The following is a 27552-nucleotide window of genomic DNA, read 5'->3' as shown; positions in this document are numbered from 1 at the left end:
CCTCCAGTTTGACAGCTGGGACATGCAAGTTCAGGGGTTTCAGCAAAGACAGCTCACCTTGCTTTTGAGCTCATCTTCCAGGGAGAAGTAGACAAAACGAATGCAGGCATTGACCAATCCATCAATAAGGCGGACAATGTCCAGACGGGCCTGATACTGAGATGAGACCATTCCCATGAAGATCTGTCCACTCAGAGCCTGGATACAGTCCTCCTTCTCCATCACTTCCCCAATCCCTTCTTCAGGCATGCAAACAAATACCATCACATTGAGACACAAGAGTCCAGATGTGCGTCAAATAAGAATACACATGGTGGGAGAGGCCATTAAGGTAATGTGAAGGGACACAGTATCCAGACACAGAAACACACAGCACACACATACACAGACATGGAGGAAAGTTGAAGAGGCATTCATTTGTTCCAGCACACCCAATCACAGAAGCAGTTTCAGGACATCCCCACACGTGAGACCAAGAGTATGAAACAGCATGTAGAGGAAAAAGACAAAACAGAAGGATCATTCACAAGAAATTGGTGCAGAAAGGTAGAGGATATGTGCTGCATAATGTTTGCATGTGCATTTTAAATACATCATACTGTGCTTATAAGCATGATAAGTCTGCTGAGGCAGAGAGGCTTCAGAGTACGAGAGGCTGATGGACTCATGTTTTACAGCACGGGAGACCAAGGCAGAAACAAATTGAGGTTAGTCTTACAATAGAATCTCTTGTATCACTTTATGTAATGGTATGTACTTATTTCTCAGTTGCTGTTCTGGAGGAGAGATACAACTCTACATCTACTGGGAACATTATCCTTCAGTACAGCAGCAAAATCCATCAGTGGAGAATAGTCACACACCTTCAAATGTTTAGTTGCATTGAAAAAACAAGTGCTTTCCATAAAATCAGTCTGATAGCACACTAAGCGTCAAAAAAAAACAACAAAACAGAAGTCTTGACTCACAATTGCACGCATAAAGAAACAGACTTCCCAAGGCAAAAAAACTACCGTGCAAGCTCTCATAGCTGAACCAGAGTCATACTTAGCAGCTGCTACATCATTACTTCTTTTGGAAATGCATCTATTCCAGACACCCTTAGTGCTTAATTAGTGCAACAATGTTCTTACAGCTCTAGATCAACCAGAAAGAGCACTCAGCCTACTAGAACTTACTATAGACAGAACAAAAACACATACCATCCGAGCTCCAGCTATTCCTCCGACTACTCTGCTTGATGGGGGTTGTTCCAGGCAGATCACAGCATGTGAAGATAGCACTCTGCCCAGGGACCTGCACTAGTTCTATGCACTTGCCATTGAGCTGGGAGGACAAGGCACAATGCATCGGCTTGTATGCAAAAGCCGAACAGTACCCTGAGAGGCAGGCCCGCTGGTAGAAATCTAGCACCTTCTTCCTATATGGAAGAGACAAAAAACAGAGTTAGCAGAAATGTTTTGTATTTCTGACAGCATACGAAGAGTTTGATACGGAAGTCACTAATTGGGTAGCTAGAAAAACATGCTCTGTGAGGTGCAGGGCTGTGTTCCAACAGAAGCAGTGGAGAGCATTGCTGGATACTGATTAGACAGATTGATGAATAAGAACACAGCACTCCGTGAACACACTTATTGATATGCTTTATGTGACTGCCAGATGACTTTACTGCATGGCAGTAGAAATCTAATTCATCATCTCTTATACTCCTATAATCATAACAATTCATTATAAGCAGACACAACTTATGTTCATAACCTACTTCAAGCTTCTATTAAATAGCTTTTAATACCAAGTGACCAGGTTACTGCTGCAATTTAGCTGCAGTCCCTAAATGCACCAAATGACAAGGATGCTCACCTGTCAGAGCCAGACAGGGGGTAAATATCAGTACCATCCCAAAAGTCTGTGCAGGCTTCAAGGATGATGTCGGCTGTCCCATGTGAAAACATCTGCTCAGTACCTGACATACAGGTAAACAATGATTCAGCAACGCACATACAAGGTTTCAGGCAAGAGAGATCATACTAACTGCTCCTTTGTTAAAATAGTGGTTCCTTGATCCACTCCTGCAGTATTCCATAGCACTGATCATTTAAGTTTGTTGAACTTATCTGTACTGATCATAGGCAGAGCAAGGCTATCACCAGTTGGGGACTCCAAGCTGTTCCAGAATGACATTTTCTAGCTTCTCTGGGAAAAAGATCCTCCTGACCTAGGTGAACACACAAAGAAAGAGGCAGCCTTACTGGTCGTGGTGTCCTTCACAAACAGGTTAATCATGTGACTCAGGGGTGGTCTTCTCTTGGTGACTGATGAAAGCTTCCCCAGCATTGTCTCCTTAACCATCTCATCACTTGGCAAGCGGTACAAGGCCAAATAATTCTCCTGCTTGAAAAGATCTTTGGCACCTGGTGTGAAACCTGAAAAATGAATATGAGGAAAAAATTAGATGCTAACCAATGCAAAAGAATATTCCTGTCTCCTGCTTCTGTGCCATCTATCTTGCCTGCTCTCATTTTGACTTTCCCTAGTGTTGATCTGTGCTCACAAAGCACGTACGCCAAGATGTTCCAAGATTTATGATGAAAAAATATTCAGAAGGACTAGATTTTACTAGTAATTACAACTTTCATGCTTCTGATTCATTGAAGAAAGGAACTGTGAAGAACAAGGACAGAATTGAGTTCAAAAGCTTTCAGATTATAATTCTAGTGCTGCATTTTAGCACCTGTGTGCTTCAGTTTTCTCATCTATAAAATTAGCTGAGGTACCCAACATCATCTATACCCTCTCTTGGTAAAGCACTGTGACAGAGCATCTATCTTTCCATTAGGAGCTATTCTTGTCCCCAAACAAAAACTTCAGATTCAAACCAGGAGAATACCAAACCTAGACAAGGCTTGCTGGAAATATCCTTGATGGCATTTTTTACTTTGCCAAAGCGCCATCCTTAATAGACTATTTTGGCAACCTAACAATGACAGAGTCAGCTCTGTAATTCTACCTTCTCAGAAACCAGAACTGGGAAATTATTTTGCATATGCTTTCTAAGGATTAAGTATCAATGGGCAGCACTGATTTCTCTATCCACACATTTGAATTCTCCTTACCTATTAGCCTGGCAAGCTCACAGAGGCCCCAAGGCACGTGGACAGGCAGCACAGTGTTGTGAGTTTCCTGGAGGGCTATGTTGCAGAGATGGTCAGAGAAACGGCACAAGCGTTCTGTCACACTGGCATTGCAGAGATTGAGCAGCACATTCAGACCCAGAGGCTTGAGGGAATTCAAGTGAATCTGCCAGTTGGAGTCATCAAACTGAATGCAAGAGGGGTTCTGTTGGTCCTGGGACAGGCTAAGCATCTCAAGGTGGTAGTCACATACAAAGTCTTCAGCCTCACAAGTTACTGCCTCAGTGTCACCAGCAACCTGGTCCAACAGATAGGAAAATTCCAGTTAGTTACAATGATTACAGCTTGAACCCAGAATCCCCCAGCGAACTCTCAAATTCCCCAAACAGAAGACTCTATAGGGTTGTCTGTCTAATAGATCCACAAAAGACGGTGTGCCCCTTCTATATGTCTTACCTGAGTATGTTCTTCTTCTCCACCCTCTGTGTCCTTGCTAAAACTCACATTGGACCCAGAGGGATGCTTGCTTCTGCTGTTTGGCTTTCGGTGGGTATGGGCATCAGGTGCCTTTGGAGGGTCACTAGACCAGTTGTTCCTCTCTTGCTCATTAGTCACATGGACTGTGTCTGCCAAGGGGCCAGAGAGCAAAGCGTCTCTTTCATGGGGCTGCAAGAAACCAACAAAATGAATTGTGATTCAGTAGTTGAACATGAACCACTTCTGATTAATATGCAAAATGTACTGAAGTGGGGACAGAGAGAAAGGGAAGAAAAAATGTTGTTTTATGACTGCTATAAGAACTCATCCTCATGGATTCTTAATCTTATAAACAAAGAATTATGGTCATGAGAATTCTGCACAAGCAAAAAGACTCTTCTGTAATACCAAATTGTGTATGTCAGTCATACTATGCTTACAGCTAACATGCTACATTATGGGTTACATATCCCTCACCTCATCGTCCATCTCAGGGTGGCAGAAAGACCGTGTAGAGAGCTCATCAGTCAGATCTTCGTGGCTATCATGATGTGGTTCCACTTTCCCACTGAAGAACAGAACAGTCTCTGGGCTAGGATTTGGCCAGGAGAGAATCCCCTGCTTGTCTACACAGCAGAGCACCTAGAATATCCCATAACAACCCCAAGAATGCAAAATTTCAGTGAAAAATGCATCTAAGCATTCACACATAGTTGCAAATATCATCAAGTTGAATAAACACATAGGAGGCCAGATAAGTCTCTCCTCCATCAACCTTCTGTCTTAAGAATCTTCAGCATCTGACATTTTCCCACTCTACATGGACATATTGGTTGTTTAATACCAATTTTATCTTAGGACTACAAAATCAGGCATGAAACCCGTGGTAAGGAAGCAACTACTGAACCTGTTTCAGGAGTTAGCAGAAGAAGGCTGTAAACCATACAGACATCGTATTAGATGGCACAGAGTATATCTCACTGTTGTTTTAGCCTGTCAATATTCTGCTTAGACATGACAATTTTAAGATCTTCAGCAAGATAACTGAGGGGTATTTACTCCCATCATGGTGATGGGAGTAGCCTGTGCTCAGGTAAGGACTACATGATCTATGCAAATGAAGCTCCTACTTAGGGCTTCTCTTTCTGACAGCCAAACAGTACTCACAGTGACAGATCCCAGACTATGGAGCAAGCTGGAGGTGAAGCTCAGTGTTGGAGATTTGCCTTTTAAAACACACAAGAAATGGCTCCAGATACAGCGTATCATTTCCTGCCAAGGGAAGCACAGAACATCATCTAATTAAAGACTCATTCAGAGAAGACAAGGGGAGAGAAGGAAGAAGTGTGACATTACCTGCTTTCAGGCTCAACATGGTGATACACCGTAAGCTAAACATCAGTCTTTGTGGGAACCAGTTAACTAATACGGTGCTGTTATTTTCAGGGGAAGGCACTCCTTACCCACAAAGAATAAATGAAGTGCATCAATGCAGTAATAAATGGAAGGATGGAGATTTTTTTTTGCAAAATTCAAATGTCATGGTGGCACCCTGTATCTTCCACATGAAAACATTCCAGAGGGGGTCTGGGTGGCAGGAATCAATTCAAACACCTGACTTTTCTCTGTGTATTACTAGAGCCAGCAAAACCAGGTTTGCCTTACAATATTTTTTGCTTTTTAGCTGTTGCTCTGGAATGCTGTCACTGCAGAGCATTTCCCTCAGAGATCCTTAGATCTAGTTCCTTAGATCCTAATGGCTAGTACAGTCATAAGGCTGAATGCAAGAGCTAGCACGAGGGGAAAAAAAATAAAACACTTGTTAAAACCAGTTTCTTGTAGGTAAAGTTTTTACATGGGTGCAAAAGGAAAGAAAAGGATCTTATATAATGGGAAGGAGAGCTCAAATCAATCCCATTTCAGTACCTGAAAAACAGCTCAGCTAAATGATGAACCAGCAGAGAAGGAAAATATTCAGCAGGGCAAGCACATGTCTCAGTGTGCATTCCTCTATGTGGCTAGGAGCAAGGGGATATAATTTGATCCTTATGGTACGTAGGATTTTTCGCTTCTGGAGTTCGTCTGCTTCCTTATGGAAATGGGAATCATAATGCTAGAATAGGTAGCAAAGTGCCTTTCTTCCGCCTACCAGTTTAATCTGGGTGATGCAATTTTCAGAGTAACCAGGTGCAGTTCCTCCCCCAGAAAACATCTCTTTTGAATGTTTATTTGCCCCAGATTTTGAAGGATTAGTAATGTGCTTAAGCTCATTAACAAGCCTCTGAAACAGGATAAGACTTTTAGCATGAACATCCTACTCTCCCCTTTTCACATTTGGTCTTGATGCTGACCACTTCTCGCACTGTTCTTTAGTTCTGGCTTGGAGAAGTAGGTGTTTCTAGTAAAAGTAAAATACTTCTTTCTAACACACACCACAGAAGTTTATTTTACCCCTGTAATAGGGCTTGAAAGAGGCACTTTCTTCAGGACAGAAAAAGCTGATTTCAAATCATCTGCAATATTCAGAAAAGCACAGCTGTACTTAAAGTTGCCTCAATTTGTGTTCAGAAGAGCAGAGTCTACATGGGCAGGTGTAGGGGAAAGACATGTAACCTGCATGCACAGCAAATTAAAGCAGCAAAAGTGTGACAACAGACAACTAGCACAAGCAGAAAAGGCTCTAGGAACAAGCAGGGGATCAGAAAGGAAGGGAAAGGATGAAAGATGTAAGAAAACAATTCATAATAATAGTACCTGAGAAGATACCATCTCTGTGTAGCTGCTGAGAGTGTCCTCTGAAAACTTAGCAAGCTGCAGCAAGAAAAGAGACCAGTTACTATAATTATGCTCAGAAATGTGTCATGGAGAAGATCTTTCCCTACTATGCCTTTAGAGAGAAGAAAGCAAAAGTCCTGCCCTTTGAGGAGTACTATACCAAGACAGATCAATAAATTCTTCTAAGCAATTAAATCTGTAATGGACTGTGTCATTGTGTGAAGAACAAAGTGCTTGGTGCTGGTACATCATAGAAGATGCAGTCGTTACCTAAAAGTAGTAATAATAATAGCAATTAGACCCAGCAGAACATCTTCCTGGATGGTTATTTTAAGACAGAAAGTCAGTATTGACTGACTTGTTTCTTAAGGACACAGGTCAGTTAAAAGAAAGGAACTAAGTGAGAGTGATTGCAAAAGCAAGTACTTGCTGAAGGAATGAGGTAATTTGAATGGGTTGTGGATAGGAAACAAAAAGGAATAATTTATTGCAGAGCACTACCATGGGGTGGTGGAATTACATGGAAAAACTGTGAGCATAAAAGAATTCCACAGAAGATGTAAATTTGAAAAACAGTTCAAATTGAAGCAGTTTTATAGGCACAGATGAACATGGCAATTAAATTTGTACATACTAAAAATAAAAACCAATAATCCAAATAATAATGCATATATATGTTACTTAGGAAGAAATCAGCTTTAAACATCTGTAAAAAGCCAACACAAATCTATCAGAAATATTTAAACCTCAAAGGATAACTAGGAACTGTTGGCAATATTTTATTTAAATTTAACAAGCAACGATCCCATACTAAAAATAATAACAATGTCTGCTTCTGAGAAAGAGTGAAAACAGAAATAAAAATTGACAAAAAACTAACAAGTTCACCAATCCACTGTTTGATGAAAACAGTGGAATTGCAAATGATATTGCAAGCAATACTGGGGAAGGATCAGATATTAAAGAGAACAGATCATTTCTACTCAACAGTATGGACTGCTCAGAAAACAAGCAAAAATATGCACAGCAGCACTTCAAAAATAAATCTACATTCCTAGAAGAAAATATTAAATTTGTACTAAATAAAATGAGACTCCATCTTAGAAAGCAGTAACTCTGCAAATTATTTGCAGAACAACAGCTAGCCATTTAAGGCAACAGCTAAAAATTCTACTGTGAACTCCCTTGAACAAGGGAACATTAAGCACAACTGCTACTAGAATATTTATGGATTGTGGAGATTCATAATTCTACAGTGATCCTGAAGCACTGGAGAAAGCTAAGAGGAAAGCCAAAACAAACATCAGAGAGTTGGCAAGTATGTTTGCAGTGACTCAAGGTGTTTCAATAGTTTACTTAATCAAAGACATGGTAAAAGGGATTGTGAGCAGCTCCCATAGACAGAAACTTTATTGTTTTGCTCTTAAATCTATGAGACAAAGGAAATTAAGTTTCAAGGGCTGGAAATCAGATCCTACAAAAACACTAACATATGAATGTCACTTTTTAATACTAAATCATTACTGAAACAATCTGTCAGAAGCAGAAGGAATATTTTCAAACCAACATCAAATCCCCTTCTAAAAGGAATGCTGCTATAATCCAACCATAGTAATGAAACTTGAGGCAGGGGCTCCTCTGGGGCAGCCACTGGTATCTGTCATGCAGTTATGACTAACTGGTCATAAGAGTTGCCTACGGCCTGAAAAAGAAAAAGAAAGAGAAAAAAGAAGAAAGAAGAAAGAAAAAAGAAAAAAGAAAGAGCTTGAATGTGATGGAAGGGAGCAGAAGGTGGAGAAAAGTGTCACACAGGCCAAGTGACAGGAGAGGAAGAAGGTCTTACATTTTGAAAAGAGAGAAGGAAAGGGTGAAATAGAGATGCCAAATGTACACTTCCATAGTGAAGCGTGAGAATGGCACACTACAGTGTTTTTTCTGCAGCAACAAAGATGGAGGACTGCATTTGAGATGTCACAGAAAAAGAACTCGCTGGACAGAATTAGTTGCCTGGACAAAAAAAAGATACATAAGAGCACCATGCAGGTACAAATGAGAGTAACAAGGCAAGTGGGTATGTTGAGAATGATGAAGCATGGAAGCTAAGGAGTTCTGGCTTTTCCCAGCCAAACAGCAAGGTATATAGGGGAAGAGATGGTTCCAAGGATAGTAACAAAGTGATGCTGAGAAAGGATGGAAAATGCAGAAAGGAGGAAACACTGAAAAGGGATGCTGAAGGTGCAAAATGTCATTGAAGGGGGAAGCATGAGTTCACCCTCCCAGCTGAGTCACATACAACCTGTAGGGCAAAGAATAGAAAACACAGAACCAGGACCACAGAGACCAAGGAAGGACATGAAGGAGAGAGAAACTCCATTCAAGCACAGGCTTAACAGAAATCAACAGAGACAACAAACAGCAGAGTGCACCTCACCAACACTGCCACTGGGAGAAAATAAGAGACACCCATCAGCATATCCAGTTCAGGATTACACATCTATCAGACTACCGGATTTCCATTTGCCAAACCAGAACAGTCACCAGAAATTTGCCTTACTTTCTGACCCACTGGCAAGGCTAGGTCTGCAAGCCAAGCCTCAGAGCCTCAAGAAAGGGCTGCTCAGCCCACAGGTTACAAGAAAGGATCTTATGTATCCCATTCCTTCTCCAAGGCTTAATGTTCTCTAGTTATGGCTGCCATGTAGCATTCATCTCCATGTTGATTCCTCTGATAGATTACATTTAGCTGATAGAAAGCACATGCTTTAAAGAGATTTAGGGAATCACTGAATCTTCCTATCACTCTTGGGATACAGAATGTATCTGTAGGCAAGCTAAAAAACTGAAACATCTGTGCGAGAAAAAGCCATGTGGTGCCTCAGGGAAATGACCTAGCCAGGACACTCAAAGATCCAACAAGGTCTTTTGATTATGTGCTGAATTCACTGCGCTTGCTTCACAGAGCCCTTTCTCATCTCCTGCCCTTTCCTCTGCAATGGTTTGATGTGGATACCCACCAGTGAGGTGGATGAGGCCTTACTCATCTGGGCCAAGACTCTGGCTTCTCCAAAGGCTGTAGCAAGAATCCACAGGACAGGGAAAAGCAACGGAAGGATGGGCAGGACTCCATTCACCTGAAAAAAATAAAACCTCTGATCACAAGTAATCACAGAGACAAGAAGAAGTTAGAACTGTCATATAACCTCTTTTCCACCACAGTGGAGTGGTAAAAGGCAACCGCAGGAAGTACAGAGACAGCATGCACTGAAAGCAACACAATACAGGGAGAAGCACAGAAGGGGAGACACATATACCCTTAAGAGTTTGTAATGAAGAAGGCTATGAATAAATTGCTTAACTCATAGTTGTTGGTTTCTTTTTTGCTGAATTTGGCATTAGCTCTTAGAGTTTAAAAGAAAAATATGCCACATACATATAGGCAAATATATATGTGTATTTAGATATATGGATATAAACATACATGGCGAGAGAGAAAGAGAAAACAAAGAACAGTACAGGAGGAACAGAAAGCATAGAGTTATTGTTCTTCACCACTGAGAGCTCTTGGATATGATGTGTACAAGGCACTGTGTACACAGGATGCTGTCATGGCATGAAGCAAATTGCTGATGGAGGGAACTGCCACAGGGGTGCTTTGGGGTGGAAAGGAGCTCAGCACATTCTTTACCTGTAGCTGAAGAAGAGTATACTGCCAAGAAGCAATTCCAGGAGCTTTGAAAATGAAGCGCACAGCATTGGTGATTAGGAAGCCAGCCTGCAATTCAGAGTTGACACCATCAGCAAATTACTAGTACTTGTAAGGAAGAAGTTTTTGCTTCCTTATAACATTCTCAGCCCTGGGAAAAAAAAAAAAAATCTGGAGAATACACTTGGTCTGTTGTTGCAGTTCTTCACTCTCACAGATGGGCAGCTCAGTATTTTTGCTCCTCCGTACTACTTAAGGTACACACTTAGCTGCATGAGTTAGAGCTGGGCCACAATTTCCTGTTGATGGCTGCAAATTCTTCATCTTTATTGACAAAACACAGCTATATTCGATACCAAAGGCTTGAAATGAGACCTACCAGTACAGTAGGGACAGCATATTTCAACATCACAGACTGCACAGTGAATCTCTCATTATCCAGGGCTGTCACAGGACGTGACAATGCCATTTCCAGACACCACCTGAAAAAATGGAAAACAGCTTGCAATTTTAGGAAACAACATCCTAGCCCTGCACTTTTCATAGATAAGAAACTGTCTTCAGCCTATGCTAAGGGAAGCCTTTGAAAGAGAAACCAAGATTCAACAACTTTAAGTAAGATAACATCTTTCTTTTTTTATTATTCTTTTTTTCCCAAAAATGTGCCTTGCTTTCAAGTTGAAAAGGATGCAGTGATTTTATAATTACCTCAAGATCCTGGCTTCTGAATTACAGAAGATGCCACTGACCAGAGATTTATCAATTAATCTATATCCTCAGTCTCAATCTCTGAGATTTAAAATAATCTCAACAGGGTTACAAATTTCTGCCATCAAATGCATGAAATCTATAACCTCCCTGCATTGTTCAAATTTACTTGGAAAGTAATGAACTGAATAGTAATACTTAGCATGCAAGGTTTTTAAATATCAGCCTAAACTATCAGCTAAGGAGGACAAGTGAAGACAACCAGTAAGAATCTTACTGTTGGGGTACTCCTAGGTAATACAGAAGAAACAGCAAAGCATACTTGGAAATTCCTGGGCTGTACTGGTAAAATTTCATTTTTTTCCTGATACAAGACACCAGCAAGGACCAAGATAAGTTATTGAAGCCACTGAGCACAGTATTTAACCCACCTGACATTATCAATTATTGGAGTCTTCAAGACACGGAACAGGCGATACAGCTGAGGGTTCTGAGGTCCCTTTTTCACTTCTCCTCTTGGGGAGGGTGGAGGTGAGAAAGGTGGAAATAGATCTCCTGGCTCCAGAACTATGTGCTCATCATCCTAGGAAAAAAAGTCAGTGAGCCAAAGGCTGCTCATCTGGGGCCTCAGTGGAATCCTGCTTCTGGGGACCGGAAGTTTAGTCCAGCAGGATTTCTCCTACCACAAGTGACAATACCCATTTGTTACAGTTCTATCTCAGCTCTCAAAAATTCATTAGTTAAACCGTTGCTTCAAACTTGAAGCAAAATTAAATGCTTGTGGACCTTCAGAAGTAACAAAACACACTTGGTTATTCAAAGCATTTAAAAAGTCAGAAGAATCAAACATTCCCACAATCCATACTTTGAGATTTAGAGTATTAATAAGAAAAGGAAAGGCCAGGAAACTAAGACAAGCAAGTTACCTTAATTCCTCTCAGAGAAGCAAACGACTCCTGGCCTGGCCTCAAAGCAATGACATCTCCTTCTACTAATAGGCTTACAGGCAGGTTCACAAGATGACCATCCCTGTATGCCCAGTGAAGAGACCAGGATGGGGCATAAGGCATATGGAGATCGGGGTACATGGAGTCTGGCCATTTCACCTCTTTGTCAAGTGTATCTGAAAGACACATTGTGAAGGAATTACGCGATAAAATTCAGAAGAGGCCAATCATACATCAGTTTACATTTCATGGTGGCTACAGGCCCTCCAGTGCTAAGATTGGTCCATGCCCATGAACTTTAACCTTGTTGGCTTCCCCTCCTCCCCCCCGCTCCAGCCCATATAATCAATTAAACACTGTCACATGGTAACATTAAATACATACTTGTACAGTGAAAATGCTAAGGAATGTCCTTAAAGGTGCCACACTGAAATGAACTACCACCTTGAGTTCAAAAGCCCCCATTGAGAAGATGCTTATGTACAGCAATTTATTTCCTTTTGTTCTATGTTGTAGCACAATCCCACATTTTCTTCTTTCATCATGTGTAGCAAGGCAGATATTTTTGTAAGAAATTTGGGATTTTAATTACTCCAAAGCACAGATACAACACACACCTATCTGGTAGCATACCAGATGGAAGCGCATGGCCACACCACAGCTCGAAACAGCGATTCCACAGGACAGACATGATACAGGACATAGCTATTATAGGCTGTTTCTGTGTAACACAGGGCAAGGCTAGTAAGCCCAATTCATAACACATGATCAAGTTTTGAAGAAAAATCCAGTGTGGAACGAACACAAATCCAAATGACATACAAATGAATGAGGCCTCACCATTTATCTTATCAATGATCATCTGAAGTCTCCTCTCCACCTCTTTGCACTTCAGCCTCTCTTGACGTCCAATCATGAAGAGATCCAAGAGGAGAAGGAGGAAGAGTGCCAATGCATTAACTACTTCAGCACCTTGGCTTTGCACAGCAAAAAAATAAAAGAAATCAGAAAGCTGTGGAGTTTTGAGTAAATGAGCAAAGTATGCTGCCTGCTACCCACAGAGATAATTGCACATCTGTTCAATTGTTTATTCTTACATCCCAAAGACTCATGTTTAAAAAGAACAGCAGAGAAGACACAACAACACTTCTTCAAGATAATGACACCAGGGAAGTTTGAAAAGACCTGTCTCAATTAAAAAACAACCTTACAAATACAGTCAAACATGTTACAGCTCTTGCAACAGTACAGTAGTTTCTCTTATGAGCCAGTAACTTCTCTACTTTCAAAACCCTCCTGAACAATTCTAATGTCTCAGGATTTTTTAAGACATAGGAAAACTGTAGAAAGAAAATCACATAGACTGTGCTCTCATACAGCACAAGATGCTCTATGGGTCGATTAGAAGTCGAATTAAGTTAGTTGAAGTTTTGTGGAAGGCAGAAGGATAGAATTACCAGTATGAACATGTTCATGATGACACAGAATGAGAGACAATGATATGTCTGCCATACACAGAGTCAAGAGGATGCAAAATTACTATTTGCTTCAGTCAACTAGTAAATGATTTTTTGCTTACTTTCCCTGTGGCTGGCTCCCAGAGCAGCACAGCAGCAACACCACTGCCAGAAGCATCAGAGATGCACCAGGCCAGTGGAAACAGGAACAACGGTTACCATGGTACAAAAAACTGCTTCTCCATGCCTCCTACAAAAGGAAAGCAGCAGACAGCATTCATAAAATACAGAGCAAGGTATTAAAAAAAGTTGAAGAAAGATAAAGTCAGCAGTTCACAGACACTCCAAGGTGAACACAACTTTGTAAATCCCCTTAGAATTAAAATGCATCCCAGATCAGTTATGCAAATGCTACAGCACTAAAGGTTGTTCAGCTGGGGAGTCTGGGTGCACATTGCTATCTTTAGTCTTGCTTGGAAGAATTAAAAGACTTCTGTGCCAGGTCCATTGTCAGTATCTAGAAAGAAACATGTTTAACGTTTAAGTAGTGTGAATAAACACTAGCGCTTTGTATTCAATGCATGTAGCAGATAAAAACGGAGGACAAGGGGGACTGTTGAGTTCCACTTCTCTTCCTCTTCACTTGATATAGCTCTCCTGTACACACTGCCACTAGTGGCTCTTGAAGATGTTACATCCTTCATAGTTGAAACTAAGCTCCTGTAGCACATCGGCAGCCCTGAGAAAAGTGCTGAGAAATGTACCCCTAGGTAATTCCTTGCTTTGTTCCCAAGGACTTTGGCAGTTCTAAACCTGTAAACTCTGCAGCAGCAGTCAAAGAGGAAATGTAGCCAACTTTCAGTTAATCATCAACTTTGCTTTGAGAAGGGGAAAATGAGCATCCAACCTAGTGCTGTTTGGTGTCTCACCTTCCACGAAGTCACTTTTTTCCGTTCCTTCTGATGTCCCTCCAGTAATGTTGTCAACTGGTCTCTCAAAATCATAAGGGCTTTCTTTGTGGTAAGGCCTAGACTTGAGGTCATCTCATCCTGAAGTTCCAGAAAAATGAACCTGTTTAGTACTTTCCTATTTTCTTTCTTTTTTTAAGCTTGTTTCTGCTGGCTAACTGAGCACCCCACTGTGAATGCCCCACACTCATCACAACCAGTTTGATTATTCATTTCCCTGAAATCATCTCTCTTCTTGTGTCTGCTGGCTGGAATTATAGCACCAATATACTCAATACACCAAGTCATTTCTCCAAAATAAGGTTCTAAGCAGTGGCTGGGGACAATACTAAGAGAGACTGCTCAGTTCTGAGGTTACATACATCTGAACTGGTATCAGCTCGTAGAGACAAAATAACACAGATAGTTACACTGAAATTTTATTGATACAGGATAGATTTTGCTTACATAATTAACAACTATGCAGTAGAATACCCGCAATGCTCAAAAAGAGGAGTCCAGTTTCTACAACTGCTAATTACAAATTTTGGTTCTAAACTCTGCTTCTGTGCCTACAAAATCCCCCAGATGTAAATGCTAGGCCACTCAACAGTTCAGGAGATGACTCCAGCATCAACAAATCCTTTTACAAGAGAAAGCACTGAAGTCATTAGTGCTGAATTGTGAGAAGATAGTGGTGCGGCACTCTGGCTTGAAGGGAGCATATGCAGTAAAGAGGCACGAGCGTGAGAGGATGCAAACCAAGGGAGTGCTATTTGGACAGTGCTGCCATGAGTTTCTGATTATCATGAAAGTAGGGAAAATGCTTGTATTTCCAGGATAAGAACACGAGCATTTACCTTCCTTTCAAATCCAAGACTGCTGAGAGGTTCTGGGTCTACCAGATCACTGAAAGTGAATCAACAAGGAAAAGCATGCAGGTGGCTGTTGAGAATACCACAGTACTGCGCAACAGAAGATCTCATTTGCATTTCATGCTTTAATACAAATACCCTGAAGGTGACAGTGAATTAGCAATGCTCAGGTGTATCATGCTGTTTACAGAGTACAGACCTATGGAACACAAAGCAGGCAGGAAGCTTCCCTCTGCAGCTCCCACTAGTGTGACACACATTCTAGCAAATACAGTTCAGGCGGGATCTGCAGCTTTTCCTGCTATTGCAGCCACAAGCTCTTCCCAGCACTGCAAAATCCACCTTACTCTCAACCTGCAGCAGCTCTGCTGTTCAGCTATATGCACACACATCCAGTGCATCTCAACTCTGGTTTGCACATTTCTTCATGTTCCATAAATGAGTGTTTTTGTTGATGAACTTCTACTAGAAACTAACCTTGCACTTTGAATCTATTTGCTTTGATGACTCAACCAGAAACTGTAACAGAAGTGTCAAGAAATGGCTGATAGCCGCTCTTTAAAATATCATTTAGGCATCCCCCTCCCTGCCTAACCCTAACCCCAGCCCTAACCCTAACCCCAGCCCTTACCCTAACCCCAGCCCTTACCCTAACCCCAGCCCTTACCCTAACCCCAGCCCTTACCCTAACCCCAGCCCTTACCCTAACCCCAGCCCTTACCCTAACCCCAGCCCTTACCCTAACCCCAGCCCTTACCCTAACCCCAGCCCTTACCCTAACCCCAGCCCTTACCCTAACCCCAGCCCTTACCCTAACCCCAGCCCTTACCCTAACCCCAGCCCTAACCCTAACCCCAGCCCTAACCCTAACCCCAGCCCTAACCCTAACCCCAGCCCTAACCCTAACCCCAGCCCTCCCCAGGAGTTTTTTTCAACAGCCTTGCCTGCCTTTTCAGGTTGCATTTAGGAAAACACTGTTTACCTTCTGAATTTTCTCTTACAATGAAAAGTTATTCCTGAGCATCGCTATCTAGTCATGTCTGTTTCCTGCACAAAGTTTTATTATCCTGAATTCCTCCTATTTTCATGCAACCATCACACATCCACAGTAGCATATTTTTTGTTGTATCAGTATGCACTGATATGTGTTGTTGTACCATGTGCCAAACATTCATTAAAAAACACTGGAGCACAAATATATGTTCTACACTATAAAACTCACCCATCCCACGGCTCCTACAGGCATGCACGCTTATTCAACCTTACACAGTGGTAGATACATTTTGCCCTCTGTGGATTTGGTCTCTTGCAGAATAAGGGGTTCTCACCAAGATTACTGTGTATTTCAACATAACTGACTTTAAAAGGGCTGTTAAAACAGATAAGTGAATAGTAAACAGAAGATGTGCTGGAAGGTTCAGTTTTCATAGATTGCAATTCCACCTCTCTGACTCAGAGTGGTATGGGAAGCCCCTAGTAGGAAGCTGTCAGATTCTTTCCCTCTCTCCAGGACACACACACTAAGACCCCTTTTTCAACACTTGGACTCAACTGCTTCTCAGATTTCAACAGTTGGAGGCAGGAAACTGTGCAAGAGAATCTGCTTCCTTTTTCTGAGAGCTATTTTGCATTGCTCTAGCAGAAACAAGGCAGTTTTTAATTTAACAGTAATAGTTTTCACACTATTAACCTAATTCATTGATCACACCTCATGAAATATAAGTGCTATTCACAGCTTCAAAAGCACATGAGAAGGAACACCTTCACCAGATACATATGTGTAACATAAAGTCAGATTCTTGCTTATGATGAGGCACATCATTATAACTGTACACATCACTGTACGACCTACAGTGCAGCTTTTTTAGTCCCATCAGAGGGGGTGGCAGACCATACATGCCAAAGCATGGCAGCCACAGCTTAACTGCTGGTGGTCACAAATCAATTGAAAAAAGCAGTCTTCAGCCCAGATTAATGGATAGAGAACAGTCAACAACTGTCTCCTTCCTCCATCTGCAGCAGCAGGATGAAAGGTAGCCCAGAACCCGCCCATCCCAGGACAAAAGAGGCCCCACAGCATGGTAACCGAGTGCCTGTAGGAGCTGCAGTGGGAAAGCTGCCTTCCGAACTCCCTGCTGCTCATCACCAACAGCCTGCAGGCTTACAATGCAAAAAAAAACCAACAAAACAGCAGCAGGAGAACGATCTATGATATCTGGCCAGAGCAGCACTAATTGGCTGCCTGAATCATCACTACACTTTGCTTGGAACAGAGTCTATTTTATACCACACAATGACATTCAAATTTTATGCCCTCTGTGAAGCAGAGTAAGATGCCAACAGGCACGATCAACCTTTCTAAATGGGTAATGCAAAGCTCAGCGCTTTCTCTCTCCCTCAGCTAGTAGCAACTTAGCAGCATTATTGTTTTGAATTGTACCTTTGCTTGTCTGACTCTTTGGTCCTGTTTGCAGCAGCACATCCCCAGCCATGGTTACCTGCTCCACCAGGCTGCTAGCAGGATGAGACAGTGTTTTATGCAGTGCTCTGAAGCTCACCTGCACCAAGTAATTCTAAATCTGTAATTAATTTATCCAGTTACAGTATTTCCCCAAGATCAGAGATCAGTTAAGACTCCATATTTATTCTGCTTTTGATACACACTATAGTGATTTGCACCAATGCAGAGCTTATTCCAGAGGATATTAATCTCTTCCCTGAGACAAGTAATGTTCAGAAATCCACAGAACTTCAGCAATTATTTCGTCTTCTCACTAGTTTCCTTCCCATCCCCACTTCTTTATCTGAAGACTCTGAAGACTAAAAGTACTAAATAGCCCAGCAGTTGCACCACAAAACATGTTTAAAAGGAGTATGGATGTTCAGCAGTCACAGATCAAAGCACATAAAAGAAATAGACAAATTTAAATCAAAAGACAGAGGAGTAGCAAAGCAGGAGTCAGCAGCTAAATTCATCTTTGCCCCCTCCTGTTGGTCCAATGGTTAAATCTGTGATTTAAAAAGAGGCTTCGCTCCCCAACCCCTTCAACAACAAGTCATTCCCTTGCTAAAAATCTTCACTGCTTCATTTCCTGCTATAACCTCTTTCCTCAAAACCTCCAAGCTTTTCATGCAGAGCTTATTCACACCAGCATTTCACATCAGGCAAGATGCAGGTTGGGGAAGGAGAGAGGGAAAGCCATTTTGAATTTAAACATTAAGAGAGAGAAACTTACTTTGCGGCATTTGCCTCGGTGGGTGATCCAGAGACCAGCCTGCTTAAAGAGCATCTGGCCTGCACTCCTGATCCACTTACACAGCAACCTGCACTGCTGCTGCTCTCCAAAAATGAGAGCAGAGAAGGAGAGAGAGAAAGACTGCACACAGACAAGCACTGCAGAGAATGAGACAGAAGCAGCAGCATGAAGCACCAGCCTGCTGATTAATTCAGCCTGTTTCCAGTCATGCTGCGCAGATCCAGCAAGCAGGCGGTGCATGGGGGTGGGGGATGAGAAAGAGAAAGGAAAAAAGACAAGAACAGAAGGAAGTTTGCCCAGGATAGCCCCAGATATATGAAAGAATGGTCCATTCATCAGATGGAGCTGATTAAGCCAGAAACCCTGGGTTGCCTGCCTGTAGAGAAGCATATGCACACATAGAAAGAGCTGATCCTGACAGACAGGGGTCTGTGGAAAAACAGATGGCAAATTACATCGGACAAAGTGCTGTAAAATATACTACAGAGGAACACCTAAGCAGCTAAGGGAATAGAAAGAGGTAAGAGATTTAGAGCCCCAGGAATGCTGACTTTCCTATGTAACTCTGGGAGAATCATCCAGGGGACTCCATAGCTTTGAATTCAAGCTCAACTTAAAAATAAATAGGATGGCTACAGGTCTGAGGTGTTCCTACCCTCTTTTCCTGTTGATAGCGTGTCTTCCCAGCTGAAACTAAGACACAGAGAAAGCAATAAATGCCCCTCTCAGCATTCACACATCCTGAGCCACCCTATCTAAACCAAAAGGTCACAGAGACTCTTCATAGCCATACACCATGTCTGGGGCTCACTGCTTGCTGCCAACTGTACAGTACCACAGAGCGGCAAAGAAATAGCGCAGACAGGGAAGGACTGAGTGCAATGACAGGTAATGAAACAAAAAGGCCTTTCGAAGCAAGGAAGGAATGAACTTTCCCTCACTCTCACATTTTACAGGAATGCTTCCTTTTTGCTGTTGAAGGTAAACATCTTTGTAAGTAGGTTTTTATATAGCTCCTGCTTCAGTGCTGTCCTGATTCTGTCTGACCTACCCAGCCTTGCAAAGCAATCATTACATCAATTACTTTCCTTCCATATAGAAAAGGGTGAAGAACTGGAACCATATCAATAGTTTGCCAAGGATTATAGCCAAGCTGTATAAAATGGAACTGGCATGTACTGCAAAGAATTCCAGTCTCAGCATATTGTGCAGCTCTGAAGATCACATGCAGGTGTCTCTTAAATCAGTTAAATCAGTGTCTCAGTTCTTGAAAGGAAGCAGCCACCACATTTACCTGTGGCAGGGGGGTTGGAACTATGATTTCCTGATTCTATGATATACTTCATCTATGTTGTTCCACCATGATGCTTCAGTCTCAGCCTAAAAAGGACTTGTTCTAGGCACTGGAGCTGTTTCTTTAAGCTGTTCAGCCTTTCACCTCCACTGAGATTCCCTGTAAAGGGTACTAACTGAAAAGTGAGTATTCACCCACTAGCAACCCAACATATTTAAAACAATTTCTGGCCTCTGCCAGGCCAAGCCATGTGTAAATCCATCAAATGGAAATTAATTTCCCAAATACATCACTTCTGTTATCTGACATTGCCTAAAACAAAACTGAATGGCCATTAAAATCTACAGCTTGTGAGCGCATGAAGAAATCACAACATTGTATCTTGAAAGCCCTACTCACAGGTCTGTTCACCACTTTGAAGATACCTAGATCTCACCACATTGAATACTGACCAATGGGATATAAAAAAGGAGGTGACTCTTACGGAACAGCACTCTGCCTCACTGGAGAACCTCACAGCAGACCTTACCTACTGAGACAAGTGAGAACATCTTGATGAGTGTCAAGTCTCAATTTTTGCATTAACCATGGATTATATTGTCACATTCGAACACCAAGCGGTCGGTCTTGACTCAAAATAATAGAAGATTATTAGAAGGACTCAACATTTAGGTTAGACATGATCCTTATCAGGAAACCTACCTGATACTTCTCCTTGAGGTCCATGGCTACGCAATTCTGTAAGCATGTCCAGCAAAAGTGGACTGCTTCTCAGGGAAGAATGTCTCCTAGGTAGAGATGAACCTGGTTATATTTATTACATCACCATCTGTGGAAATAAAAGGGAATCAGTTAATTTCCCAGTATCACTGCCTTTAGGACAAGAAATTTATGGAAGTCACATAATTCAAATTGTTCTTTAAAAGGAAAAGTGGGGAGCAGAAAGTGCTTCCAACAGGACAGCACCTCTCTCTTTACTCAGAATTGATCCCATTAGCTCAGCTACCCCCCAGAACTGGAAACAGAGATGAATTAAGTACCCTGTACCTCAAGGTCCCTTTAAGGTAAGCCCCCAGAAAAAGCTGACCAGACTCAGGATTCTGCCAGGTGTTGGAGCAAGCTGCTATCCATGGCTATTTATCTTGCTTTTCTTATCAATGGGGGGCTTTCTCCAGCCAATCTCTAATGAAGCCTGCAGTAATGATTCATCCATTTGCAGACAAGCACTCACAATCTTTGATAGAGCTATGCTGCTAGTAACTAGACCATTTTTATTTTAGCACACTGGGACTCTAGCAGAATTAAAGTTAGGAAGCAGCTCTGGAGCTCCCAACTTTTTTCTAGCAAATATGCTCCTTGATCTCCCATAGCACAAATGAGCACTCCTTGCACACATACAAAAACATCCTTCCTGATCCAAAACAAAGGGCATGTGTACCTTTCTTCAGAGTATTCTCTCTTATATAAACACAATGAGGTTTTGTAAGATTATGCAATGAGTGGTCTTGGGAAAATCTTTTGTTATTTAATAGCTCTTGTTTCTATTTTTTAATATCACACAAACTCGGGACTTGGACATACAATTCTGGTAAATCCAAGCAAACAAGGAAGTAGCTAGCTCTGCAAATAAATCCAAACCATACACATACTTCCTAGATACAAGAGGACTTTTTGCCAGCTTTTGCCAACTGGGTTTTACTAATCTTTTACTACAGTCTCTTCTTCCAAGGATTCTGGAGATGCTATCCTTGCGATAGTCACCTACAACACTACTGCTGTGCTACAGCACCCAAGCATAAATACAGGCTGGGCAGAGAGAGTGGCTTGGGAGCAGCCCTGAGGAGGATTTGGGGATGTTGTTTGAGGAAAGATACAACATGAGCTGACAATGTGCACCTGCAGCCCAGAAGGCCAACCATACCCTGAGCTGCATCAAGCATAACCAGCAGGTGAAGGGAGGTGACTCTGCCCCTCTACTCTGCTCTTGTGAGACCTCAGGTGGAGTATTATGCCTAGTTCTGGGGCCCCCAGCACAAGCAGGTCATGGAGCTGTTGGAGCATGTCCAGAGGTGGGCCACCAAAATGACTGAAGCACCTCCCCTGCAGGCTGAGTTAGTTGGGGCTTTTCAGCCTGGAGAAGGCTCTGGGGAGACTTTATAGGAGCCTTCCAGTACCTGAAGGGGGCCTAAAGAAAATCTCAGGAGGGACTTTTTATAAAGGCATGTAACAACAGGAAAATGGGAAATGGCTTTACACAGGAAGAGTGTAGAGTTGGACTAGATATTAGGAAGAAACTTGACTGTGATGGTGGTAAGCCACTGGAGCAGAATGTCTCACCAGGGATTGCCCAGAGATGCTGTGGATGCTTCCTGCCTGGAAGCATTAAAAAAAAAAATAAATTCAGGCTGGATGGGGCTTTGAGCAACCTGATCTAGCAGGAGGTTTTGCTGCCTATAGAAAAGGGGTTGGAACTAGATGATCTTAAGGGTCCCTTCAACCCATCCATCCTGTGATTCTATGATATGATTCTACAATACGCTCAGAATACTGTGGTGCTACATAATTTCAAGGAAAATAAAAGGCATCCAAAGCTTACTCAGAAAGCCACTTACTGCCACGCTGAAGTGCTAGATATAAATATCCTCTCTTGCAGGCAAGTACTGCCCCTGCATTCTGGGTAGCAGCGAATATTCAGTATTCTGCTTATCAAAGAACTGCTTGCAGAGCAGAAACCAATGCCTGCAAGTGCAGTTTTCTATCTGCCACAAGTCTGGACTCTGCTCTGCTCTGTTCTGAGAGTCCTGTCAATGTGCACGCATAGAGGGAACAGAGCTATTTTCAGGCACGCTGTATCCCAGCCAGGCCAATCAGCAACTGCAAAGAGAGGGTCAGATAAAGTTACAGGAGCAAAGCTGACAAAGAGCGTTGGGAATTAGAAAGAGGAAAATGCAACTCTGCATGTTTGCACACAGCAGCTTAGAGCATCAGTATCTCATCTTTAACTTGAGCATCACTGAGGCCACTAATAATGAGAGGGCTAAGAAATAAATCCATGATTCTTCTCTTTACCCCACCCCCAACAGAAGATTCATTAGCAGATCTACCAGGGGGTTTATGTACCTTTTCCTCACTCATTCAAACAAAAAATTGCATGCCTGTATTTCTCTGTGGATCTGCACTTCAAAATCATAATTATCAATGTCGTGATCAGGCAACTGAGAAGCCCCAGTCACAAAAGCAGCACAAGAAGAAATATCTTCAGCTGTTTGTTCTTCAGAGTCTGTATCATTAGCAGAAGGGGCCGTGCAGGGAGACAGTTGGGCAGGAGGCAAGATTTGCTACACGGCAGCAAATGACATTCTGATTTAGGCACCAAACTGAAATGTGATCTTGAATGCAAAGCATGCCATTCCTTAAAGTTCAAGGCACATCATTTGCATGCTTAGGAACACCACCCTGAAGTCCTTCAGTGCTAGGAAGCGGCATACGAAGCACAAGTGCTAAAAAGGAAAGACTAGCTGAAAAGATAATTCTTATCTAGATAAAATCAAAACCTGTTAAAATGAACAATATATTAAGAGCTTGTAAAAGTAATCAGAGCAATCTATGCAACACTGTTTCATCACCATATGTGCGCTTCTCCAGAATTAGTTTCAGGTCAAGTGATGCTAAAGGAAAAGACAAACTACAGTGAGAAATATCTTTCCTGAAGTTCTACACTGGGATTGGTATTGTAGCCATGTAAACAGTGATTTACAAGCTTTCTTTCAAATACGTACTTTATTAGAATAAATATTCTAATTTGAAAAAATTATGTCATAGCAACTAAAACCTCATATGCCTCACAGAGGTCTTGCAAATACAGAAAATGGCTTCACACAATAAGGAGCTGAAGCAGATTATGAATTCTGCAGGCAATGTACAGTGTACAGATGTGCAGAGATGTGCATTCATTCACTCCAACTCTCCTCTATAGACACTTGGGGAAAAAAAATGTATTTGGGGAGTTGCAAGTCTTTAGGGAGAAAAGGAAATCAACTGAATTGGCTTTGGTATTGGCTTCCAAAAAAAAAATTAAAAAAAAATTACTTGCTAAAATTTGGATGAGCTCAACATTCTCTGCCTCAATAACCTCATATTTCTGATAAGGACAAACATATCCACATCAGAGAAACTGTGAAGTAAAGCTATTAGGATTTGTAAAGTGAGATCCTCTGAACTGGGGTTGTGTAAGTGCTAAGTATTATCATCTCAGTTGTCTCATTTGTGCATGGCTGTGAAGAACTGGATTTCACACAGCCTTCACTCTCCTTGCTAGGTGACAGGAATTAGAGAGAGATCTATTCTACCTTGATTCAGGAACAGGGTTAAACTTGAAATTAACTTCAAAATTTGTCTTCCAATTGAAATGGTGCTTTTTGGGAGATAGCACTTGCTGAGAATTTAAAAAAAAAAACCCAAAGATATCTGATACCTTCCTTCTTTCTTCAGCACAGAACTTGTGCATTAGACTTGTTCCAAAGAATAAAGGGAAAAAAAGAAAAAAAAAAAGCTGTAAGGGCCTCTCCAGCTTCTGCTGTGATGACGCATCACCTGCTTTGTGACATGGTATCTGAAATGGCAACTCAAACATTTCACAGCACAAGTACCAAGAATTCACTGCAAGGCTGACAGCTGTCACTCATCATCATGACAATGGTTGCTACGGTAACCGGGACTTTATAACAATGTCAATTATAAAAATATTTAAAGAACTGAAAACCACAAAGCAGCAGCAGCCCAAAATAAAATTAAAAAGACCATGTTGTATCTACAGGCTGCTCTAGCAAATACTTTTTTGCTGATGCACACTGACTCAGAGAAAAGTGTAGCTTTTAATCTCACTTTATAAATAAGACTATATAATTGCTTATAGTAAATCTAAGCAAAAAAGCTTACACCAGTGTTTTGCATTTGGAGACATTTAACTGTAGGGGAATTGTTTCAGGTCACAAATCAAACTGGCAATTGAGCACCTGGTGAAGGGGTGTAGCTGGCCCAGGGAGCACAATCAATGTGCACCTGTGCTCCCCGTGTGAGCAGAAGGGCAGGGCCCAGGGTGGAGCCACCCCGGGCTCATGTAAAGGCCAGGCACTGGAGGGGGGCTGCCTTTTGGGAAGGATTGCTGCATGCGTAGGGTGCTTGTTCGCTGGCTGGGTGAGTTCCATTCTTCTTTCTGTATATGAATATTGGCCTACCTGTGAATACTTTACCTGGTTTTGCTAAGACCCTGTCAGAAGCAATGCTGCTTCTTTGAAAGTAGAGCATTAACAAACATAGTGGTAAGAATGTTTCCTGAGAGCTCCCCAGAAACAGGCACAGCATCTGAATGCTATTAGGAAAATCAGATGTGTATATTCATTCAAACAGAGTATGACTCTTAAGTGGAAAATGTACTGTTCGGTTCAACAGGCTTTATATTTTACTATTTTCATGAGTTCCAGCAGGACAGTGCTGCCCCACACCCCAGGCAGGCCTTGTTTTTAGTCAGCCCTACCAAAGGACTTGTCTGCTGGCCAGTCCCCCATGGCTCCTGGCAAACTTCACCAGCCGTGGGAGTACGTGAGCACTTACTTGAAGGGTAGCTCTGGTTTGAGCAGTTTGATCTTAGCTGTGCTTGCTGTGCCTGATAGGAACGTATCTGAAACAGGGATAACCTCTGAGAAATACAAATCTAAAGATTATAAAATTAAGATTAAAGGGAACAGGTTAGTTTTCTCAGTTCCACTTGCGTTGCCATTATTTGTTCCTGGGACCTAAGCTAAAGCTACTAATATTTATTATCTCCTCATCAGATAAAGTGTTGGTGATACACTTATTTAAAAGGTTCAAGTTAAGAATATTGTGTTGATGAGCTTGAGTAGATGAAGTACTAACCAAAAGAGCTTATGGTGCCTGTATAAATCAGCAGCATGTATGTCTGTATTATAGAGATTTCTTAATGTGACTCTTAAGCCTTCTAGGTTATTTAAATTCTGCTCCATTTGAACAAGGTGTGCACTTTAACATAGCACAGGAGCTAATAATAGTTTGTTTACACTTCTGTTTTTAAGGAATCTGAAATACAGATGCACTACATTATCACATCTTGTGCATGCTGTACTGTTCATTGTCCAACTGTGAATTTTGTTCCTACTGTTGCTGTAACAAACAACATGATTTTAATCAATTTTGCCATAGGGGCTTTGTCTTTTTTGAAACTGTGTGTGTGTGGGAAGCTGTGCTACTGGGAACTGCTTCAGGAGGATGGATCCGCCGGGTTCCTGCCCTGCTGGGAACTTCAGGTGCTCGTCAGACTCGGGCAGTTTGCAGGTACCGGCCTGACCGCCACACGAGCCCTGACGTGCCGGGTGGGCGCTGAGGCGTTTCGCCCCGTGCGAGCGGGCCCAGCTGCCGCTTCAATGACAGGAACACCGAGTCCGTGTGCCCCGGAGCTACGCGTCGGAGCGTTCTGCCATTTGTTCGCTTCTTTCTCTCCTATCTCCTTCACAAGCCGCCGGGTAACGCTCCGCTGAGGGTAACGGCGCTGCGCGGGAGCCTCCGGCCCGAGGGGAGGGGAGGGCTTTGCAAGGGCCTCTATACAGGGCCGGGGCCGAAGGGGGAATATCCCAACTGAGGGAGCGCGGGCCCTCCCGAACTCGCCCCGCGGCGGGACGGAGCGCAGCCGCCGCCGCTCGGCCTGTACTCACCAGCCGCACCGGGCCGTCTCGGCGGGGAAGCCGCCCGGCCTCTCCCAGCGCCGCCGGGGCCGCCATCAGCGTCACTGGCGAACCGGGCCGCCACGGCGCTGGGGACTCGCGGCGGCTTCCTCAAGAAGCCGGTATCTGGTTGGTGGGATCCCGGGCGGCTGCCCGTACGCCGCTCGCTGATTGGTGAGGTCGGAGCAGCGCGCGAAGCCGAGCGGGCGCTTTGGCGGCGGGTCGCCCTGAGCAGCGGCGGCTCCTCACGGAGCGGCCACGTCTGACCCGCCGCAGTCGGACGGGCGGCGGCCGGCACCTGCGGGAGCCGCTGTGTGTCACGGCCACCGGCCGGATGGAGGCAGCGCGGGAGCACTGAGGTGAGTGTCGCTGCGCAGGAAGCCGCGGGGCAGCGAGGCCGGTAACATGAGGAGAAATCTGAACCGCTGCGCAATATGGGAACGAAATCGGGGGTGACGCGGGGACGGCGCGTGGTGCCGCTGTGCTGAGCGCCGAGCTACCGGCAGAGCCGATACGGTTCGCGTGTGTCGTCATCCCCGTAGGTCGGTGCTCGTACGTCCCGGGTTGAGACGCGCTGCTCCGTGTGAGGATCCTCCTCACAGAAGCGCTGTTCGTCTGGTGATGAATTGCAGGTGCTGAAATTGTTTGTGCTTTGGTGGTAATGAGTTGCTGTAACCCTTCATAGTCGCTTAAAAGGAAATAGTGGCAGGTCTGGGGGATTTTCTGCTGTAGTTTAGACACGATACAGGGAAGGGGATACGTGAGATCGTGGGCTTAGTGCTGCGTGAGCCTCTTGTTAGTTCCTCTTCAGGTTGTTCCACCACCACAGTAAAATGTACCGAATTAGTAAAATGCTTTAAAGAAAAGGTTAAAGATGCATCTTGAGCAGAGGTTTGGAGGCTGGATTACTTGGTTCCTGAGGCAGATTCCCCGTGGGTCTCAAGTAAGCTACTAATAAAAGCTACTTTTTCTCTGTGTTCTGAATAGATTTTTAAGATGTAGTCTTAAAATCTATTAGTAGCAGAAAATCACACATTGATTTGTCTAGGCTGCTCTGAGGCGTTTAAGAAAAGATCCAAGTGTCAGGCACCAAGTCTTCTCTTAAAAGTTCTTAAAATACTCAAAACTATTCTTAGATTGTTTTATCACCACAAATGGTCATAGAGAATTCAAGCTATTCCTGGACTAGCGCATAATTTGAAATCGATCCTCTAGTAAAACATGTCTTCCACCCGGGCTTACAG

At 42.9% G+C, this 27552-nt stretch overlaps 2 protein-coding genes across 11 annotated transcripts in view; one reads left to right on the top strand and one right to left on the bottom strand.

Annotated features, from left to right (window-relative positions):
* TMEM94 (transmembrane protein 94) overlaps positions 1 to 26391 on the bottom strand; it is a 37095-nt gene extending 10704 nt beyond the window's left edge. For 3 of the 7 annotated variants that reach the window (XR_014936881.1, XM_015880261.3, XM_085523166.1), the window contains exons 1-18: positions 18257 to 18431; positions 14128 to 14247; positions 13321 to 13448; positions 12582 to 12718; positions 11721 to 11917; positions 11226 to 11377; positions 10466 to 10568; positions 10069 to 10155; positions 9398 to 9514; positions 6363 to 6419; positions 4776 to 4880; positions 4086 to 4250; positions 3588 to 3797; positions 3114 to 3429; positions 2250 to 2423; positions 1861 to 1963; positions 1203 to 1420; positions 58 to 239 (exon numbers count right to left, since the gene is read on the bottom strand). Coding sequence is in view for 6 of the 7 variants with exons in the window: in XM_015880261.3 (XP_015735747.2) it covers positions 58 to 239; positions 1203 to 1420; positions 1861 to 1963; positions 2250 to 2423; positions 3114 to 3429; positions 3588 to 3797; positions 4086 to 4250; positions 4776 to 4880; positions 6363 to 6419; positions 9398 to 9514; positions 10069 to 10155; positions 10466 to 10568; positions 11226 to 11377; positions 11721 to 11917; positions 12582 to 12718; positions 13321 to 13448; positions 14128 to 14247; positions 18257 to 18310 (2625 nt within the window). In the remaining variant the exon portion in view is untranslated. Of the gene's footprint in view, positions 1 to 57; positions 240 to 1202; positions 1421 to 1860; positions 1964 to 2249; positions 2424 to 3113; positions 3430 to 3587; positions 3798 to 4085; positions 4251 to 4775; positions 4881 to 6362; positions 6420 to 9397; positions 9515 to 10068; positions 10156 to 10465; positions 10569 to 11225; positions 11378 to 11720; positions 11918 to 12581; positions 12719 to 13320; positions 13449 to 14127; positions 14248 to 18256; positions 18432 to 20273; positions 20401 to 26299 lie in introns of those variants that run through there. The other 4 variants (XM_015880263.3, XM_085523165.1, XM_085523163.1 and 1 more) reach the window with 4 other exon arrangements.
* GRB2 (growth factor receptor bound protein 2) overlaps positions 24723 to 27552 on the top strand; it is a 28799-nt gene continuing 25969 nt past the window's right edge. For 2 of the 4 annotated variants that reach the window (XM_085523234.1, XM_015880271.3), the window contains exon 1: positions 26503 to 26667. The gene's annotated coding sequence lies outside the window, so the exon portion shown is untranslated. Of the gene's footprint in view, positions 24768 to 25790; positions 26111 to 26502; positions 26668 to 27552 lie in introns of those variants that run through there. The other 2 variants (XM_085523232.1, XM_085523233.1) reach the window with 2 other exon arrangements.

The sequence above is a fragment of the Coturnix japonica genome, chromosome 23, assembly GCF_054131305.1.
Source record: "Coturnix japonica strain WE chromosome 23, WE-NBRP24, whole genome shotgun sequence".
NCBI lineage: Eukaryota > Metazoa > Chordata > Aves > Galliformes > Phasianidae > Coturnix > Coturnix japonica.
The sequence above is the reverse complement of the archived record's forward strand: the minus strand, read 5'-3'. Positions and strand labels throughout refer to the sequence as shown.